Source organism: Macaca thibetana, chromosome 4 (genome assembly GCF_024542745.1).
Source record: "Macaca thibetana thibetana isolate TM-01 chromosome 4, ASM2454274v1, whole genome shotgun sequence".
NCBI classification, from domain to species: Eukaryota; Metazoa; Chordata; class Mammalia; order Primates; family Cercopithecidae; genus Macaca; species Macaca thibetana.
Window position 1 is genome coordinate 158,843,373 of NC_065581.1, and position 19,474 is coordinate 158,862,846.

The window sequence follows — 19,474 nt, forward strand, 5'->3', positions numbered from 1 at the left end:
TTTCTTCAAATGACAGCTTATGCAAAAGGCTGATGTGGAAAACACCACTTGAACATGCTGGTTTTACAAATGAGGGGTTGGAGTCAAGTGGTACAAAGAGGTAACATGCCTTGTCCAGGTCTGTTTGGCTAGTGGCAGAGTCAGAACGGTTTTCTAGGGCTCCAGACTCCTAATGTCCTCACCAGCACCTCTGAGAAAGTCAGGCAGAGATCCCAAGACAGTCTCAGTGTTCCAGTGGCCAAGGGGGTAAGTCTGATGGATATAATTATTGTCAGGGCATACTGCAAAATGAAGAAGAAATTCCTAAGATGTAGTACAGGTGCTGATACCACGTCCTGCACAGATGTTCCCTCTCTTACTCTCACCCATCAACCAATACTAAATACTATCCTAGATTTGGGGCCATGGGGCCTGTCTGTCTCTCCCTTAGCTGCAGATCCCCTGCCTAACACCCTCCAACACACATTAGTCATGTGGTTATTTGGTAAGAAGACTAGTTTAATTATAACTTTTGTAATTATTGTTTCACATCATGTTTAGAAACCCAATCTGGCTAATTTCACGTGAAAAATAATCTAACACCCTTAAGGGCTGGGTGAAAACCCCACTTACCCGAGGAAGCAATATGAATGCTGAAGTTATGGATTCAAAGACTCAAAGACCTTTATTCATTTTCTGCTTGTTTTAGGTGTAAAGGAAATACACAATCATTAAAATTAAAAATGGATCACACCCCAAAACTTCAACAGCAAAAATACTTTGCTAACATGCCCCATTATTAAACCAAAAACAAGAAGTCGGCTACAAATAAAGACCCTGTACAAGGCTTTGGCCCTGTGAAAACCTCCAAAGAAGAAGTCTATTTGCTGTACTCAATCTACACTGCAGTTAAAGAAACACCCACACAGAGACATGAGAAGGAACCAAGGCAAGAACTCCAATAAATCAAATGACCAGAAGGTCACATGTCCTCCAAACAACTGCACCAGTTCTCCAACAAGGGTTCTTAACAAAACTGAGCTAACTGAAATGACAGAAATATAATTCAGACTATGGACACAAATGAAGATCATCAAGATTTAGCACAATGGCAAAATCCAATCCAAGGAAATTAAAAATCATAATAAAATAATATAGAAGCTGAAAGATTAACTAGCTGGTAAAAAAAAAAAAAAAAGACCTAATAGATCTGACAGAGCTGAGAAACAAACTATAAGAATTTCACAATGCAATCCAAGTATTAATAGCAGAACAGACCAAGCTAAGGAAAGGATCTCAGAAATGGAAGACTAGCTCTCTGAAATCAGACAGTTGACAAAAATGAAGAAAAAAGAATGAAAAGGAATGAAAAAAACCTACAAGAAATATGGGATTATGAAAAAGGCCAAATCTACAAATCATTGGCATCTCTGAAAGGGATGGGGAGAAAGCTAACAATTTGGAAAACAATTTAGGATACCATCCATGAAAACTTCCCCAATCTTGCTAGAGAGGCCAAAAGTCAAATTCAGAAAATACAGAGAATCCCTGCCAGATTCTACACAAGAAGATCATCCCAAGACACATAATCATCAGCTTTTCCAAGGTCAAAATGGAAGACAGAATGTTAAAGGCAACTAGAGAGAAAGGGCAGGTCATCTACAAAGGGAACCCCATCAACCCAACAACATACCTCTCAGCTGAACCCCTACAAGCCAGAAGAGATTGTGGGCCTATATTCAACATTTTTAAAAATATATATATTCAGCCAAGAATTTCACATCTAACCAGACTAAGCTTCCTAAGCAACAGAAAAATAAGATCCCTTTTAGATAAGCAAATGTTGAGGGAGTTCGTTACCACCAGACCTGCCTTACAAGAGATCTGGAAAAGAGCACTACCTATAGAAAGGAAAGACGGCTACTAGCCAGTACAAAAATACACTTAAATTCACAAACCACTGACACCACAAAGCCACCACACAAACAAGCCAGCATAAAAACACAATGAGAGCATCAAATTCACACATACCAATACTAGCCTTGAATGTAAATGGGCTAAATGCCCAACTTAAGAGGCACAGAGTGGCAAGCTCGATAAAAAAGCAAGACCCAATTAATTATATGCTGTCTTCAAGAGACCCATCTCACATGTACTGACACCCAAAGGCTCAAAATAAAGGGCAAGCAAATGGAAATCAGAAAAAAAGCAGGGGTTGCAATCCTAATTTCAGACAAAACAGACTTTAAACCAACAAAGACCAAAAAAGACAAAAAAAATACATAATGGTAAAGGGTTCAATTCAACAAGAAGACCAACTATCCTAAATATATATGCACCCAACACAGGAGCACCCAGCTTCATAAAGAAAGTTCTTAGAGACCTACAAAGAGACTTCGATGTCCACACAATAATAGTGGGAGACTTCAGCAGTCCACTGACTGTATTAGCCAGATCATCAAGGCAGAAAATGTACAAAGATATTCTGGACCTGAGCTCAACATTGGACCAAATGGATCTGATAGACCTCCACAGAACTCTCTATCAACAGTAGAGTATATATTATTATCATAATCATATAGCACATTCTCTAAAAATCAACCACATAATTGGACATAAAACAATCCTCAGCAAATGCAAAAGAACCAAAATTATACCAAAAATATCCTCAGATCACAGCTCAATAAAAATAGAAGCCAAGACTAAGAAAATTACTCAAAACCATACAATTACATGGGAATTAAACAACATGCTCCTGAATGACTTTGGGGTAAATAATAAAATCAAGGCAGAAATCAAGAAGTTCTTTGAAACTAAAGAGAATTAAGAAATAACACACTGGAATCTCTGGGACACAGCTAAGGTAGTGTTAAGAGGGAAATTCATAGCACTAAACACTCACATCAAAAAGAAAGATCCCAACGTAAGAACCTAACATCACAACTTGAAGAACTAGAGAAACAAGACCAAATCAACCCCAAAACTAGCAGCAGGCAAGGAAAACCAAAATCAGAGTTGAACTGAAGAAAGCAAGACATGAAAAAACATTCAAAAGATCAGCAAATCCAGGAGTTGGTTTTTTAAAAACATTAATAAGATAAATAGGCTGCTACCTGGCTAACAAAGAAGAAAAGAGAGAGAAGACCCAAATTAACTCAATTATGAATGACAAGGGGGATGTTAGCACTGACCCTACAAAAATAAAAATAACCATCAGAAACTACTAAAGACAGCTCTATGCACACAAACTAGAAAACCTAGAAGAGATGGATAAATTACTGGACACATACACCCTCCCAAGACTGAACCAGGAAGAAATTGATTCCTTAAACAGACCAATAATGAGCTCCAAAATTGAATCAGTAATGAATAGCCTACTAAGAAACAAAAGGCCAGGACTGGATAGATTCACAACTGAATTCTACCAGATATGCAAAGAAGAGCTAGTACCATTCCTACTGAAACGTCAAAAAAAAAAAAAAAATTGAGGAGGAGGGACTGCTTCCCATTTTATTCTATGAGACCAGCATCATCCCGATACCAAAACCTGGCAGAGACACAACAACAATAAAAACTTCAGGTCAATATCCTTGATGAACATTGATGCAAAAATCCTCAACAAAATACTTGCAAACCTAATTGAGCATCACATCAAAAAGCTAATCCATCATGATCAAATAGGCTTCATCCCTGGGATGCAAGATTGGTTCAACATATGTAAATCAAAAAATGTGATTCATCACATAAATGTGACTAAAGACAAAACCCACATTATTATCTTAATAGATGCAGAAAAGGCTTTTGATAAAATGTACCACCCTTCATGTTGAAAACTCTCAATAAACTAGGTATTGAAGGAATATGTCTCAAAATGATAAGAGACATCTATGACAAGCCCACAGCCAACAATATACCAAATGGGCAAAAGCTGGAAGCATTCCCCTTGAAAACCGGCACAAGGTAAGGATGCCCTCTCTCACCAGTCCTGTTCAACATAGTATTGGAAGTCCTGGTCAGAGCAATCAATCAAGGGAAGGAAATAAAGAGCATCCACACAGGAAAAGAGAAAATCAAACTATCCCTGTTTGCAGATGACATGATTCTATATCTAGAAAACCCCAAAGTCTCAGCCCAAAAGCTCCTTCTCTGATAATCTACTTCAGCAAAGTTTCAGGATACAAAATCAAAATACAAAAATCACTGGCATCCCTATACACCAACAGCCAAGGTGAGAGCCAAATCAGGAACACAATCCCATTCACAATTGCCACAAAAAATAAAATACCTAAGAATACAGCCAACCAGGGTGGTGATAGATCTCTACATGAGAATTATCTCTAAATGAGAATTACAAAACACTGCTCAAAGAAACAAGGGAATGGAAAACATCCCATGTTGATGGATTGGAAGAATCAATATAATCAAAATGGCCATATTGCCCAAAGTAATTTACAGATTCACTGCTATTCCTATCCAACTGCCAATGACATTCTTCACAGCACTATTAAAAAACTATTTTAAAATTTATATAGAATGAAAAAGGGGCCAGAATAGCCAAGGCAATCTTAACAAAAAGAAGAAAGGTAGAGGCATCACATTACCTGTCTTCAAACTATACATCAGGGCCATAGTAACAAAAACAGCATGGTACTGATAAAAAATAAAAATAATTTTTAAAAAATTTTAAAAAAACAGACACATAAACCAATGGGACAAAATAGAGAGCACAGAAATAAGGCCAAACCTACAACCATCTGATCTTTGACAAAGCTGACAAAAATCAAGGTCTAATATCCAGCAAGCATCTATAAAAAACTTAAACAAATTTACAAGAAATAAACCAACTCCATTAAAAAGTAGACAAGAGACATGAACAAACACTTTTCTAAAGAAAACATACAGGCAGCCAACAAGCATATGAAAAAATGCTCAATATCACTGATAGTTAGAGAAATGCAAATCAAAACCACAACGAGAAACCATCTCATGCCAGCCAGAATGGTTGTAGAGAAAAGGGAACACTTATACACTGTTGGTGGGACTGTAAATTAGTTCAACCATTGTAGAAAGCAGTCCAGTGATACCTCAAAGAGCTAAAAACAGACCTAACATTCAACCCAGCAATCCTATTACTGGGTATATACCCAGAGGAATATAAATTACTCTATCATAAAGTCACATGAATGTGAATGTTCATTGCAGCACTAATCATAATAGCAAAGACTTGGAATCACCTGTATGCCTATCAATGACAAACTGGATAAAGAAAATGTGGTACATATACACCACGAAATACTATGTAGCCATAAAAAAGAATGAGATAATATCTTTCACAGGAACATGAATGGAGCTGGAGACCATTATCCTTAGAAAAGTAACACAGGAACAGAAAACTAAATACTGCATGTTCACACTTATAAGTGGGAGCTAAATGATGAGAACTCATGGACACAAAAAGGGGAGCAACAGACACTGGGGCCTACTTGAGGGAAAAGAGTGGGAGGAGGGAGAGGAGCAGGAAATACTAAGTATTGGGTACTAGGCTTAGTACCTAGGTTATAAAATAATCTGTACAACTAACCCCTGAGACACAACTTTACTTATGCAAAAAACCTGTACATGTAACCCTGAACTAAAAAAAAAAAAAAGTTAAAATAATAATTAAAATAGAAAAAAAAAGGTTCTGAAAAAAAAAAAAAAGAGAGACTCAAAGAAACAGTCTTCCACCCCTTGACCATGTGACTTGAAGACCTATTATGCAGAAATAGACAGGTGCCCAGACAAAATCAGGAGTGGGTGGACCACATTCATGGACAGGAATTTGCACAGCTTTCTCCAAAATGATCATTTTGTCACATGGACTGTAGGTCAAAACCAATTCATTATGTGTGCATTGGAATTTATCTCACCTTGGGTTTCTCCCCAGCCAGTGACATAACATTCAGTCTGGTTGGCGACCGCATAATTTGGGGATGGCAGACAAACTGGGATGACTTTGTCAGCGATGATGGCAGAACTGAAAGAAAAGCATCAGCAGTTATGTTTGACTGCCCTGCTGGAAGTTGCAACACCCACAACCAGGCATCCCTTCTTTGAGGCCCCAGAGCCCTCTGAGCTGGCACTGCCTTGCTTCACTGACACAGAACAACGTAGAACATAGCGTTTCACTCTCACATTTGCCTGTGGTTGCCTACGGACTACACAGATATAAGATTTCATTTGAAAGGCATCAGTTGCATACAAGAAATTGCTGGTGGCCTTCACCTTTGAAAGTAGAGATGACAAAGGCACACTTCTCATGTATATTCTGTGCACAACTGGAATCTCACGCAGAGTGCATCCTTTTCCATTAATTGAATAGGGCATTGATCAGTACACAGAATGTCTGACTGAGACGCCACCAAGAGGCTGTAAAATTGCAAATGCATTTGTGTGCCCACAGCAACTTGCTCCATCCTTGGATCCTCCATTTCCTCCTCAGTGAATGTTACTACACCATGGTTGTAAGAACCCAGTAAAATACTTGATACTAAATGAAAGTGTGAACATTGAGATGAATGTTTTCAAAGCTGCAACATGTATGGGGAGTCATGCAAACTGGTTCTGTTATTGGGAATGAAGTCTGTCACTGACTGCTTGACTTGAGCCCAGCCCAGGGGACATGGAGCAGAGTGCTGTATACCATGGAGTGAATCGGACCATGGACGTGTAACACAAGACCAGCTGAGAGTCTGAATGTTATTCTGGGGCACATGTGAGTCTAGGACTGGTGCCAAGAGCATGTAAATAAACCACAAGCAAATATTGAAGGTGGACCACTTGTTTTTCATTGCTAATTGGCTGCCCAATTTTTAAACAGTCTACAGCACACACTGTCACATGGGAATGATGTTTTACAGTGACACATATTTAGAAGGGAGAGAAAGGATAAATATACATTTTTTACAATTTAAAATTTTCACTATTACCAAACAAAAATATCCACTCAAAATACAACTCAACAATGCAGCAGTCATCTAACAGCAAAGAAATGCAGAGAAAAGCAAAACCGCAGGTGACTATGAATAAAGGGTGAATGTAGTCTCAAATCCTCAAAGAGCTGTGTTTATTTCATTGATTCAGTGAATGAATAATTCATTCAATGAATGAAATGGATAAATACTCGTATTCAATTCTGATGTGCTTTAAGGATGAATATGCTCATTTTACACTTAGCACAGACTTTTGTGTATATTGTCCCCTGTCCTCTTTATAGAAAGTTTCTTCCTCACTGTTAAAGTTTCCCTTTGGTACCAATTTTCCCTGTCCACACAAAGTATTTCATTTAAAAAATCTCAGCATAAAATATACACTGAAAAGAGTCTGAAAGTACTATGTGAGCTCTGGCATCTCCATTGAGCTCACTGTTCCCCTGCAGTTGTTCTTTCCCCAGTAGCTGTTCCTTATTCTTCTTTCTTTGTGGAACCTCTCCCTGTGCATACACAGCTTTGTATTTAGCCAGAGACTTGAGGACTAATTTTTTTTTTTTTTTTTTTTTTTTTTTTTTTTTTTTTTTTTTTTTTTTTTTTTTTCTGAGATGAAGTCTCACTCTTGTCGCCCAGGCTGGAGTGCAATGGCACAATCTTGGCTCACTGCAACCTTCATCTCCCGGATTCAAGCGATTCTCCTGCCTCAGGCGATCTGCCCATCTTGGCCTCCCAAAGTGCTGGGATTACAGGAGTGAGTCACTGCACCAGGCCTACTGCTTCTTTAAATAAGGGACAAAAAATTTAAAGAGAAAATAGGAAGTACCTTCCCCCACTATAACTTATGAAGTAAGAAGCTAATTGATCATGTGGTAAAAAGGAACCAAATAAAAACTGTGTCTCAAAATATTAGGAGCACTGCTTCAGTGAAATCAGTTAAAGTAAATGCCCATATTAGTCATCCATTGATACACATACTTATTTTCCTAAGTGAATTCTCCACAATTCTGAAAATCAGTGAAAAGATCATCTCATGTTACTTCTACACAAAACCAAGCAGCGCATGTGGCTCTCCATGTTTCAGGGCATACGCATCCCTTTCCACCGGGGATCAATGTGCCCTGTGGAAAGCAACTTCTTGCCTTTTAAACTAAATTCAGTAAACAAAAATTGTTTTGTATAGCTGACATAGGATCACATCAATTGCACGAAAAAGATCAGTCTGTGGAAGGAACTTACAACGTTGAATGAGGCACGTTAAGAAGGCGTAACCCATCACATTGGCTTTTCTGCTGTTCCAATTTTTTTCTGGTCAAAAATACAGGTGCTAAGACTCCCTGAGTCCAGCAGATGTTAGAACAGAGAAAAGCAGAGGGCAGCCTCCTACAAAACATCTCCTACTCCTGCCAGTTTCTAATCCAGGGTCCAGGAGCTGGGGCATCCGGGCTCCCCGTGCCTGCTGTTGGAAACGGAAATGCCCTCCCTCAAACCCCACTTCTCTCAGGGGCTCCGACCCACCTACCTGAGGGTCAGTCCGGGAGCCAGCGTCTGGACAGAGCGGGGTCGCGCCCTGGAACACAGGGCAGGCGACGAAGGAGAAAAGCCCAGCTGGCAGCGCAGGGGCGAGCGTCCTCCCTTTCCCAGCCGCCTTGGCCTGACCACCCCAGCCCTGCGGGAGGGAGTCCGCCCACCCGCGCCCCCTCCATGTCTCCGCCCGTTCCCGCGCCCGGTGACCGCGCCCCCGCCTGCTGTCCCTTGCCACCGCCTCGTGTCCCTCAGACCGCGCCTCCGCGGAGCGCAGGCGGCCTCGGTCCGGCCCCGCCTTGGACCCTCGCGCGCGCTCCAGAAGCATCAGTGTCCTCCGGGCGGTCACGGGCCTGCTGCGGCTCCCACCCTGGCGCCCCTGTGTTGCTCTCCCCACTCTCAGCCTCACGCCCCCCACTACTACCACCTCGTATTTTGCAGCCTCAGGACATGAACCGTCTGCTGGCTGAAGTCGCTTGGGATAAAGCCCGCGGCAGGTTTCTGGAGCCGGACACTCCCTCCCACCTGAGGCATGGACAAAGTGTGGGGTCTGCTGCCCCCTGCCGCCCCGGCTGACGTTCGCTCCTGTTTGCACGCTGCCCAGCAATGTTCCAACTGGAACATTTCAAAGGCAAGGCTGAGAATAAATGCTGTTTACAAATTCCAGAAAAGAAAAAAAAAAAAAAAAAAAAAAATGTTGCTCTTCTGCTTAGCAATAGGTTTTCCCAGCCAAGCCAGCACTTCTGTGGGTTGTATTTAAGTCTTAAGTGCGTCAGAGCTGTTGCCTGCAGGCGCTGGTATTGTCCAATGGGGGAAGTTTGAGGACAGTGTCTCTGAAAACTCCAGGCTTTTGGATGAAGCAACCTTTCCACATTAGGTATGTAACATAAGGACCTAGCAGAGGTCTCCTACGATTTACCCATCATGCAAAAGGACTGAGTCTCTGCAAAACAGGACTTTCAAAGAACCTTTTTCAGGAGAAGAAAATGTTGCAAGAGCTGATTCCTTGCCTATTTGTTTTTGACTTCACATCTAAACTGATAAAGGTATTTATGGGTATGGACAACAAATAATGAAAGGGATCAAAATAGGAATGTTTCATTCAGTTTAACCTGGCCCATGCAGTGCACTTCAGGTCCTAGACTCTGGTTTGAACTCTGCGATTTCTACCATTCCTTGGCTTTGTTTGTTTCATTGCTTGGACTTTCAGACTGATCAGAGTTCTGTGAATACAGTAGGTGCTCGATAAATGCTTATTCTGGGTACTACCATTGATGCCTGTGGCAGCGACTGCAGATGAGCAGGCTCCTGCAGCAGTGAGGCGTAGGGCTGGAGGGCCTGGCTCTGGCATCCAACCCTGCTCCATCTGCCACAGAAGCTGTGTGACTTTGGGGAAGCTATGAACCTCTGCTGAACTCTCTATTAGTAAGATGAGAGTGTTAGTAATAGCACCTCCCTCATAGAGTCCGAGTGAGGAGTAAATCAAATAACCTGTGTAAAAGACCTACTTTGGTGCCTCGTATATGTGAAAACTAATCATGGGACAGGGGACTAGTATCCAGAATATACAAAGAAGTCAAACATCTCAACAGCAAAAAACCAACCCAATTAAAATATGGGCAAATGACCTGAGTAGACATGTCTCAAAGAAGACATACAAATGTCCAGTAAATGAATGAAAATGTGCTCAACATCACTAATCCTCAGAGAAATGCAAACCTAAACCACAATGAGCTACTATATCACCCCAGTAAGGATGGCTGTTATCAAAAAGACAAAAAAATAGCATGCTCGTGAGGATGCAGAAAAAAAGGGAAATTTCCTACACAGCAGGAATTTAAACTAGAGCAATCACTCTGGAGAACAGTATGGAGGTTCCTTAAAAAACTACAAATAGAAGTACCATATGATCCAGCAATCTCACTACTGGGCATTTATCCAACAGAATGTAAATCATTATATCAAAGAGTCATCTGAAGCCCCAGGTTTATTGCAGCTCTGTTCACAATAACCAAGACATGGAATCAACCTAGTTGTCTGACCACCAATGAATGGATAAAGAAAACGTGGTACACACATATCATGGAATACTATTCAGCCATAAAAAATAATGGAATCTTGTCATTCACAGTAACATGGGTGAAGTTAGAGGACATTATGTTAAATAAGCCAGGAACAGAAAGTTTAGCACTGCATGTTCTCACTCATATATGGCAGCTAAAAGAAGTTGAACACAGGAAGTAAAAAGTAGGACAGAAGATACTAGAAGCTGAGAAGGATCCAGGGCAGGGAGGGATAGGAAGAGAGTTGTTAAAGGCTAGAAAATTACAGCTTGATAGGAGGAATATGTCCTAGTGTTCTATACCACCGTAGGATACCAACAATAATATAGTGAATAGTTTCAAATACCTAAAAGGGGGATGTTGAATGTTCCCAACACAAATGTATAAAAAATGATAAACGTTTGAGATGATGGATATGTTAATTACCCTGATTTGATCACTATACATTATATGTATTGAAAATCTCTATGTACACCATGAATATGTACAATTATTTGTCAATTAAAACTTTTTTTAAAAAAACTTGATCTCATAGAATTAGAAAGTAGAAAAATGATTATCAGAAGCTGAGAAGGGTAGTTGGGGAGAGGACAGTGGAGAGATGTTGGTCAATGGGTCCAAAGTTCCAGTTAGAAATAATAAGTTCTGGTTGTTCTATTACACACTAGGGTGACTACAGCTAATAATAATGTATTGTATATTTGAATAACTAGAAGAGAGGATTTTAAATCTTCTCACCACAGAGAAAGGATAAATGTTTAAGGTGATGGATATGCTGATTACCCTAATTGATCATTATACCATGTATCCATGAATTGAAACATCAACAGTACCCCATAAATATGTACAAATGCTATGTGTCAATTATAAATGAAATGAAACATTTAAAAAAGAACTTAAAAATAAAAAAGAGCTTAGTATGGTGCTTAGACACTTTAGGCATTAATCAATCAAATAATATCAATCAAGATATTATATTATTATTCCTCCTCCCAGCAGTAAATGGCAGTGCAGTGGTTAAAAGTAATCAATTGAGACCCAGATATTTGGGTTAGAATCTGGCTCTGCCAATTTCTGTCGGCATAACCTTAGGCAAATAAGTTTCAATGTCCTGATCTATAAAATGGTAATAATAACAGAGAAGAACTCTGGTGATTGGAGCATGGTATAGGTAAGTCATAGTGCTGTTTGTGCCTGGCACAGATGGACAAGGCTACAATAAATCATAGCTAGTAGTAAAATAAAAATCATAAAAAGGGTATGTTTAGATTAGCCACCAATGCTTAATTGTACTCTAAGGTAATAATGTATTTGTCTAATTTCACCTTTCCACTTACTTGCTTATCGGAAGGTTGATAGCTAGGGATTGCCAGAGTGTCTGAACTCAGAGGCAAACTTCCCACGTGAAGATCAAGGGCTATCTGCAGCCCCTGATGGAAGCCTGGTTGCCAACATCAGTCCTTCCACTTGGAGCAATTCTTGTGCAGTCATTGATGCAAAGTAATATTTAAATAATTGCCTCAAGGATGTTCAATGGTTATTACTATTGACTGTGGCCTGATAGGTGGAAAGGTTGCTCAGAGGGACCAAATGCAGCGACCTTAGCTCCCACAGTTATTTGTATATTGGAACTTGGTTTTGCAAAGTAGATCAAATGAAACTGAACAACATTTGCAATAATCCATCACTGCTGGCCAGACAGGGAAGGGTTTTGGACTAAGAACTGGGCTAAGGAACCCTGCAGGTTTGAGGTGAGTTATGAGTTGGTGCTCCCTTGCCTACAGATTATTTCAAAACAATGTCCCTACAACTTACTGAACTGGAATGTCAACTCAGTGGATTCTTTCTTCTCTGGCCACTCTTAAGGGATTCAGAAGAGGGCTTTTAAAAATTCAGGGAACCACCTTTGAAAAGGGGGACCTTCTTTTCTCCACAAATGACATTCTTTTCTTTTCCAAGGCGCTTAGGGCTCCCCAAATTTGTGGCACACCTTACCTTCAGCGGCTTGCCATGGTCTTTGGGTTAAAATGCACAATATTTAGCGAGACAGTCTCCCCAGTCATCTGGCCCAGTCTGGTTTCCTCTCTCACCCCTCCCCCAGTACTCCTCACCTGCTTATTCCGGTTTAACCAGGTGCCTTAGTCAGCTGGGGCTGCCATCACAAAATACCACACACAGGAGGCAGGGTGGTAGGGTTGGGGGTTAGACACAGACATTTATTTCTCGCGGTTTTGGAGGCTGGATGTCCAAGATCAAGGTGTTAGCAGATGCAGTGTCTGATGAAATCTCTTTCCTTGCTTTTAGATAGCGCCACTTCTGGCTGCACCCTTACATGGCATCTCCTCAGCTTGCTCGAGGAGGGAACGGAACGGTGTGTGTGTGTGTGTGTGTGTGTGTAGATTGGTGTGTTCCTCTTCCTATATGGGCACTAATCCCATCATGGGAACCACACCCTCATGACTTGATCTAACCCTCATCACCTCCAAAGGTCCTGCTTCCAAATACTGGCACATCGTGAGTCAGGGCTTCGGCATATGAATTTTGGGGGGACACAAACGTTCAGCCCATCACATCAGGGATTGCAAACTCAGTCAGCTTCAGGGGCCAGGCAGGTACAATGAATTCTTGGTGAGAGAAGGAAATTTAATATTTCAAATACAGTCGTTTGTCACTGACACTCCAGCCAGCCACACAAAAACAAGCTCACCGTCCCTCTCTCCTCTAAGTCCCCTCTCCTCCCCGCACCCAGATTCAGCCCAGGGCAGCTCACAACACTCCATCCCCAGCCAGGTGGGGCCAGGGCCCCTCCAACATCCCCAAGCTGGGGGTGCTTCCGGCAGGATGAGGGGCCTGGAAGCCGAGTAACTGGCCGGCCCCGAGGACAAGGTGCCCACCACGAATGACAACATGAGCAAACCAGGCCGCAGCTGATCCTCCTGAGGCTGCAGGGGTCCTGTGTTCCCACCCGTTCCCTCTGTGCGTCTCCTCATCGGGTGCAAAACCTCGACTCCCTCAGGTCTCCTGCCCCACCCCGCACCCTTCGTGCTCTGAAGATGGAGGCGCCTTGTACTTCCGGGAGGCAAAGAGCCCTGAGGGAACCTCCTTCCGTTTCCTGCAGTGAGGACAGCGGACCCCCTGTCGCCGCCCAACTCCTTTGTCCTTTCCCCGCAGGGACCACCTTTCCTCGAGTGACAGCCCCACTCTCCTCAGGAACTCACGCTGTGTAACCCCTTCTCTCTTCTCGCCATCTATGGACGCTCTCCTGTGAGCACTCAAATGCCGTCTGCACTCCCGGGGCCTCCAACTCTTCTCTTTTGGCTTCATCGCAGACACATTTCTTCAGAGTCATCCTAAGATGCTGTTTCCATTTTGTTTCCCACTGACTCTTCAGCGGTGATGCTGTGGTCTGAATGTGTCCCTCAAAATTCACCTCTTACAAACTGGTTTTTGTTTTTTGTGGTTTTTTTTTGGTTTTGAGACCAGGTCTCACTCTGTCGTCCAGGCTGGAGTGCAGTGGTGCAATCTCAACTCACTGCAGCCTCGACCTCCTGGTCTCAGGTGATCCTCCCACTTCAGCCTCCTAAATAGCTGGGACTACAGGTGTGTGCTACCACACTTGGCTAATTTTTTATTTTTGGTAGAGACAGGGTTTCTCCATGTCACCTGCACTGGTCTCAAATTCCTGAGCTCAAGGGATCCACTGCTTTGGCCTCCCAAAGTGCTGGGATTACAGGTATGAGCTGCTGCCCTCAGCCCAACATGTTGCAAACTTAATCCCCCATAGTGTTCGGAGACGGGGACTTTTGGGAATTTAGGCCAATTAATGCTGTTTTAAAGGGAGCTTGTGGGAGTGAGTTCAGGCTCTTTCACTGTCCTGCTGTGTGAAGACACAATGTTCATCCTCTTACCCTCCACCTTCTGCCACGTGAGGACACTGTAATAATTGGCACCTTGATCGGGGGCTTTGAAGCCTTCAGAACTGTGAGATGATACATTTCTGTCCTATATGGGTTACCCAGGCTGTCATCTGGGTAATCCATAAAGGACTGTGACTCTTTGTTACAGCAGCACAAACGGGCTGAGACATATGGCATGATTTGTCTTCCCACCCCTCTACTGACTCTCATCACCAAACTCAGTGAGCATTTTTAGTCTTTATCTTTCTAAAAGGACATCTTGGTAGAGTGGGGACTGGAGCTCTGACGGTGCTGGTGATTAGGGTTGGCGTGTCTCCCCAGTTGATTTACAGTTGGGGCTTGGACACTGTTTAAAACTTGGGAGGAGCTTCCTAACCATCTAAACACAACCTTTATTCACCTGGTGGGCCAGAGCAGTCTGCCTGGAAGAAAAATACTGAGATGCCAGCACTCTAATGACTATTGAGGTGCAGGGATATAAAATCTTGTACAAATTGGGATGGCTCTGGCCAAGATCAATTTGTTAGAAACAGCCAGGCTTCCTGAGAGAATGTTCCATTAAGGGAAAAAGGAGGTTGGCTGGGCTTGACCAAGCAGTTCTCTCCCTGGGGGTCTCTCATGAGGTTACTGTCAAATGGTGGTAAGCCACAGAAGTGGCTCCATACCACATGGCTGGCTGTGCCAACCACTCAGAGGTCTCCCCCAACACCATGATGTCAGGTTGGAGGGACTATTTGTTTGAGATAGAAAGTGGGACGAATGCCAAAAATCCATTTTAACCCTGCCACCACAGCACCAAAAAGCACATCCTTCAGCATGCTTTGTGGAAGAAGGATTGCATGTTTATGGCAATTAAAGATTGCAACACTTTTGATTCCCATAAAACTGTATGTGTTTACACCTCTGACTGAACACAAGGGGGGGCTATCCTCTGAAATAGCAGAAACCTAACTTTCTGCGTGCAATGGCAGCCAGAGCTTATTCCCCAGGTACCACCTGCCATAAATATACAAGTCCCTTTACCTAACAAAGACAGTGATATTGGGGGTTCGTGCCACCACTAGTGGAGGGGGAGGAGACTAACCTCTGGCTCAACCTTCAGTGGAAGCAGATGTGCTTGAAGCTCTTTGGGCAACAGAGTTCAAGGATTTGACCTGTGTCAACGTGGGAGAGAGAAGGATTATAGAGAGACACTTTTGGCAAGCTCTGGAAGGAGATGAATTATGGAACATGCATAAATAGAGACGGATGCACAGGGAAGCTAATAACATTCAGGCTCAGGTTCCTTCATTGCATAAGTCCCATGGCAGATTGTATTTTCCAAGATGGCAGCCACAAGACTCCAACCACATGTACTCTTCTTACATTGTGAGGCCGATAGTCCTCCCATGGAAAGGTGGGGTCTATATGTCCTTCCCTAGAATCTGGGGAGACTTGTGACTCTCATGCAGATGATGCTGGAGTATTTCCAGGCTAGACTGTAAAGGAGAAATAACTTCTGCCTGATTCTCTTGGAAGTTAGTTGCATGCTTCTAGGAAGCCCAGACACATGGAGAAGTTCTGAGTGTTTTGGCCGATAGTCCCAGATGAGGTTCCAGCAACAGCTGAGATCACCCATGGGATGTGAGTGAGGAAGGCTTTGAGATGGTTTCAGCCCTAACCACCACTGACCTCATAAGAGACCAAGCCCAGCAGACCCTCAGAATTCAGAAATAAAATAATTCACCTTATTTTAAGCCACTATGTTTTGGATTGATTTATCCCATAGCAAAAGACCACTTCAACAGGCCTCTTCTGAGGCTCTGGAGGGGCCCTGGCAATGTATCCATTTGGTCATTTGCTTTTGTCAAGTTTGCAGAAGCAGACATTTTAGCTGTAATTGGCTAAAATTCTGATCTCTTTCTGCCCTCATGTTGGGTAGTGGTGGAGAGAATGTGGGCATTTTGAGGATCCAGTAAAAGAAAAATTGAGTTGAGTCATTGAGTTTGGGTTCCTTGGGATTTATTTATGTGGTATGGAGTCACTTCTATGTATGTTATTGCTAGCTGTCCCTGTGTAAAACAGATTTTAGAATAGTCTTAACCTCCCTTGTGCCGACTTACCTGGTGGTGTAACGTAAATATGCAAGACCATAGATTACGATTGTGTCATATGACATGTGCATTTGCAGGAACATGGATAGAGCTGGAGGCCATTATTCTTAGCAGACTAACACAGGAACAGAAAACCAAATAGCGCATGTTCTCACTTATAAGTGGGAGCTAAATGATGAGAACACATGGACGCATCGAGGGGAACAACACACACTGGGGCCTATCAGAGGTTGGAGGATGGGAAGAGAGAGAGCCTCAGGAAAAATAACTAATGAGTACTAGGCTTAATACCTGGGTGATGAAATAATCTGCACAAGAAACCCCCAGGACACATGCTGACCTATGTAACAACCCTGCACTTTTATCCCTGAACTTAAAATAAAAGTTGAATAAGAAAAATAGAAATGTACAAAGCTAGAAAAGAGTCTAGCTCATCCCATCTGGGAATTATTCCAAATCTTACACTCATACATAAAAATAGTTTGATAAAGGTTTTCCTAAGTGTGCCAAGAATCCTGAAAACTTATCTTCCATTATCAATCATGAGCTATGAAGCCAGAAGAAAAATTTAAATCTATCAACAATAAAATACTAGAGCCAAAATAGTTTATTATTCTCTTCTCTCATAGAATATGATATTACAACATTATTGAAGAGGCAATCAAAGAGTACGCAGGCAAAAATGTTGGGAAGGGAGTATTACAGAGATAGGTCAGGAATTTATTTAATTAAAATTGCTATTTTACTGAGTTTTACTATATTTAGTGGTAGCAGTAGCCAGAGTAGACTGCTGGGAGCCTGGGCCATTGAGATTGGTATTATTCAGGTTATGTTGGGCTCATTTGCTCTCACCTTCTGGCACACACAGGATACATCTCACTTGATTTCTCACAAGTCTTTGGTACCCATGACCACTCCCACCTTTTTACAATTTTCACTTTCACTGGTTTCTCTGGACTCACACCGTCAATTCTCCCCTCTGGCTAATTGTTCTCAGTCATCTCTAGAGAATTCTCTTCTTCTGGGTCCTTGTGTTGTTGAGGGCTTTACCCCAAGCCTTCTTTTTCTCTCTCTGAGCACGCTTGTCCACCCCCATTGCTTCAATCCCACCTATGTGCTGACAACTGCTAATTCCACATCTCCAGCTCAGACCTCTTTCCTAGGCTGTACACCAGGAATTGGCAAACTTTTTCTGTAAAGCGGCAATAACAAATATTTTATTGGCTTGCTGGTCATTGTACTGTCTCTGTCCCATCTGCTCAACTCTGCTAAGGTAGTGCAAATATAGCCACAGACAATAGTAAAAGAATGGGTGTGGCCATGTTCCAATAAAACTTGACTTATAAAAATAGGGTTGCTTCATGGGCTATAGTTTGTGAACTCCTGTTCTAGACCAGAATATCCAACTCCCTTCTGGAAATTTCCACTTGGGTTTTCTCAAGTTCCTAAACATAACATTGTCCCCAGGCAATTTCATCTTATTCCCTCCTATATGTTCCTTCTTAATGAATGATACCACTATCCACTAGAAAGCCAGAAATTCAGGCAGCATACTTGATTTCATTCCCCACATTCAATCAGTCACAAAATCATGTCAATTCTACTTTCTCAACATCCCCCTAATCCATTCTTTTTTCTCTTTCTCCACTGCCTTCTTTCACTCCCTCTTATCTCTCACCTCCTATGACCTCCTCACTATGCTGCAATCAGAGAGATCAAGCCACCCTTGGATTTTAAAAGCCTTCAGTAACAGTACTCCCTGCCTTTCTTTGGCTGAAGTCTAAACTTCTTGAAACAGAGTGAGAAGCCTGCACAATTGGACCATTTCCCCATGTTAGCCAAATTCCTCTCATCTGCCTGCTCCTCTTGCCTCTGGGATCCTGCACATATATTTCTTCTGCTTAAATAATGTGTAGCAGGTGAAGCAACTATCTGAGGCCAGTATCTGATAAGCAGTAAGAATTTACCAAGACAGTTGTAGATAAAGAAAGGCAGATTTATTAAAGAAAGTATGAAAATATGTTGCAAGGGAGCAACAGGCAGGCCAGCAAGAGAGGAACTGAATGCCAAGAGACAAAGGCTTGCTGGGGGTTTTATAGGATGTTGCTTGTGTTGCGTGCTGAAGAGGGCTTTGTGCAGTACTGATAATGCCAAGGTTGCAGTGGGATAACCTGCATCTTTCTATCAGCTGAAGGTCTGGTGATAGCTGGGCACAGGAAGATTGTGAGTTATTTGTACAGGAGGGCTATGGTCCTGGACCATGAAGAAAGGCAAACTTATAGCTTATTTGCTTTCTCTTTCTTTTTCTCTCAGTGCCACCAGCCTGATTCCTTTTGCCTAATTAGGACTCCACAGAATTCTTCTCCTTTCTCATCCTTCCAGCTGTCTTCTTTTGAGATAGAGTCTGGCTCTGTCACCCAGGCTGGAGTGCAGTGGCCGGATCTCAGCTCACTGCAAGCTCCGCCTCCCAGGTTTACACCATTCTCCTGCCTCAGGCTCCGGAGTAGCTGGGACTACAGACACCCATCACCACGCCCGGCTAGTTTTTTTTTTTTTTTTTTTTTGTATTTTTTAGTAGAGACGGGGTTTCACTGTGTTAGCCAGGATGGTCTCGATCTCCTGACCTAGTGATCTGCCCGTCTTGGCCTAACAAAGTGCTGGGATTACAGGCTTGAGCCACCGTGCCCGGCCTTCCAGCTGTCTTCTAAGTCTCAACTTGGATGTCACTTCCTCTGGGAAGTGTCTCCTCACCTCTCAAGACTGTCTCTCTGTGCACCACTACAACAAATGGAACCTGGGCCACTTCACTTTTACAATTCCAGTTTACAGACCTGCATTGCCCCAACTCCATTAGACCGAAGACTCCTTGAGGGCAAAGATGGCCTCTTATTTACTCTTGATTCCCCGGCACCTAGCACAGCACTAAACACTGT

General features: G+C 42.4%; 1 protein-coding gene across 14 annotated transcripts in view; it reads right to left on the minus strand.

The window, feature by feature from the left end:
• LPA (lipoprotein(a)) overlaps positions 1 to 9,044 on the minus strand; it is a 161,158-nt gene extending 152,114 nt beyond the window's left edge. For all 14 annotated transcript variants that reach the window (XM_050789212.1, XM_050789210.1, XM_050789211.1 and 11 more), the window contains exons 1-2: positions 8,896 to 9,044; positions 5,889 to 5,995 (exon numbers count right to left, since the gene is read on the minus strand). In XM_050789212.1, the coding sequence (XP_050645169.1) occupies positions 5,889 to 5,995; positions 8,896 to 9,002 (214 nt within the window). In that variant the 5' untranslated portion in view covers positions 9,003 to 9,044. The remainder of the gene's footprint in view (positions 1 to 5,888; positions 5,996 to 8,895) is intronic.
• Positions 9,045 to 19,474: the final 10,430 nt, after the last annotated feature.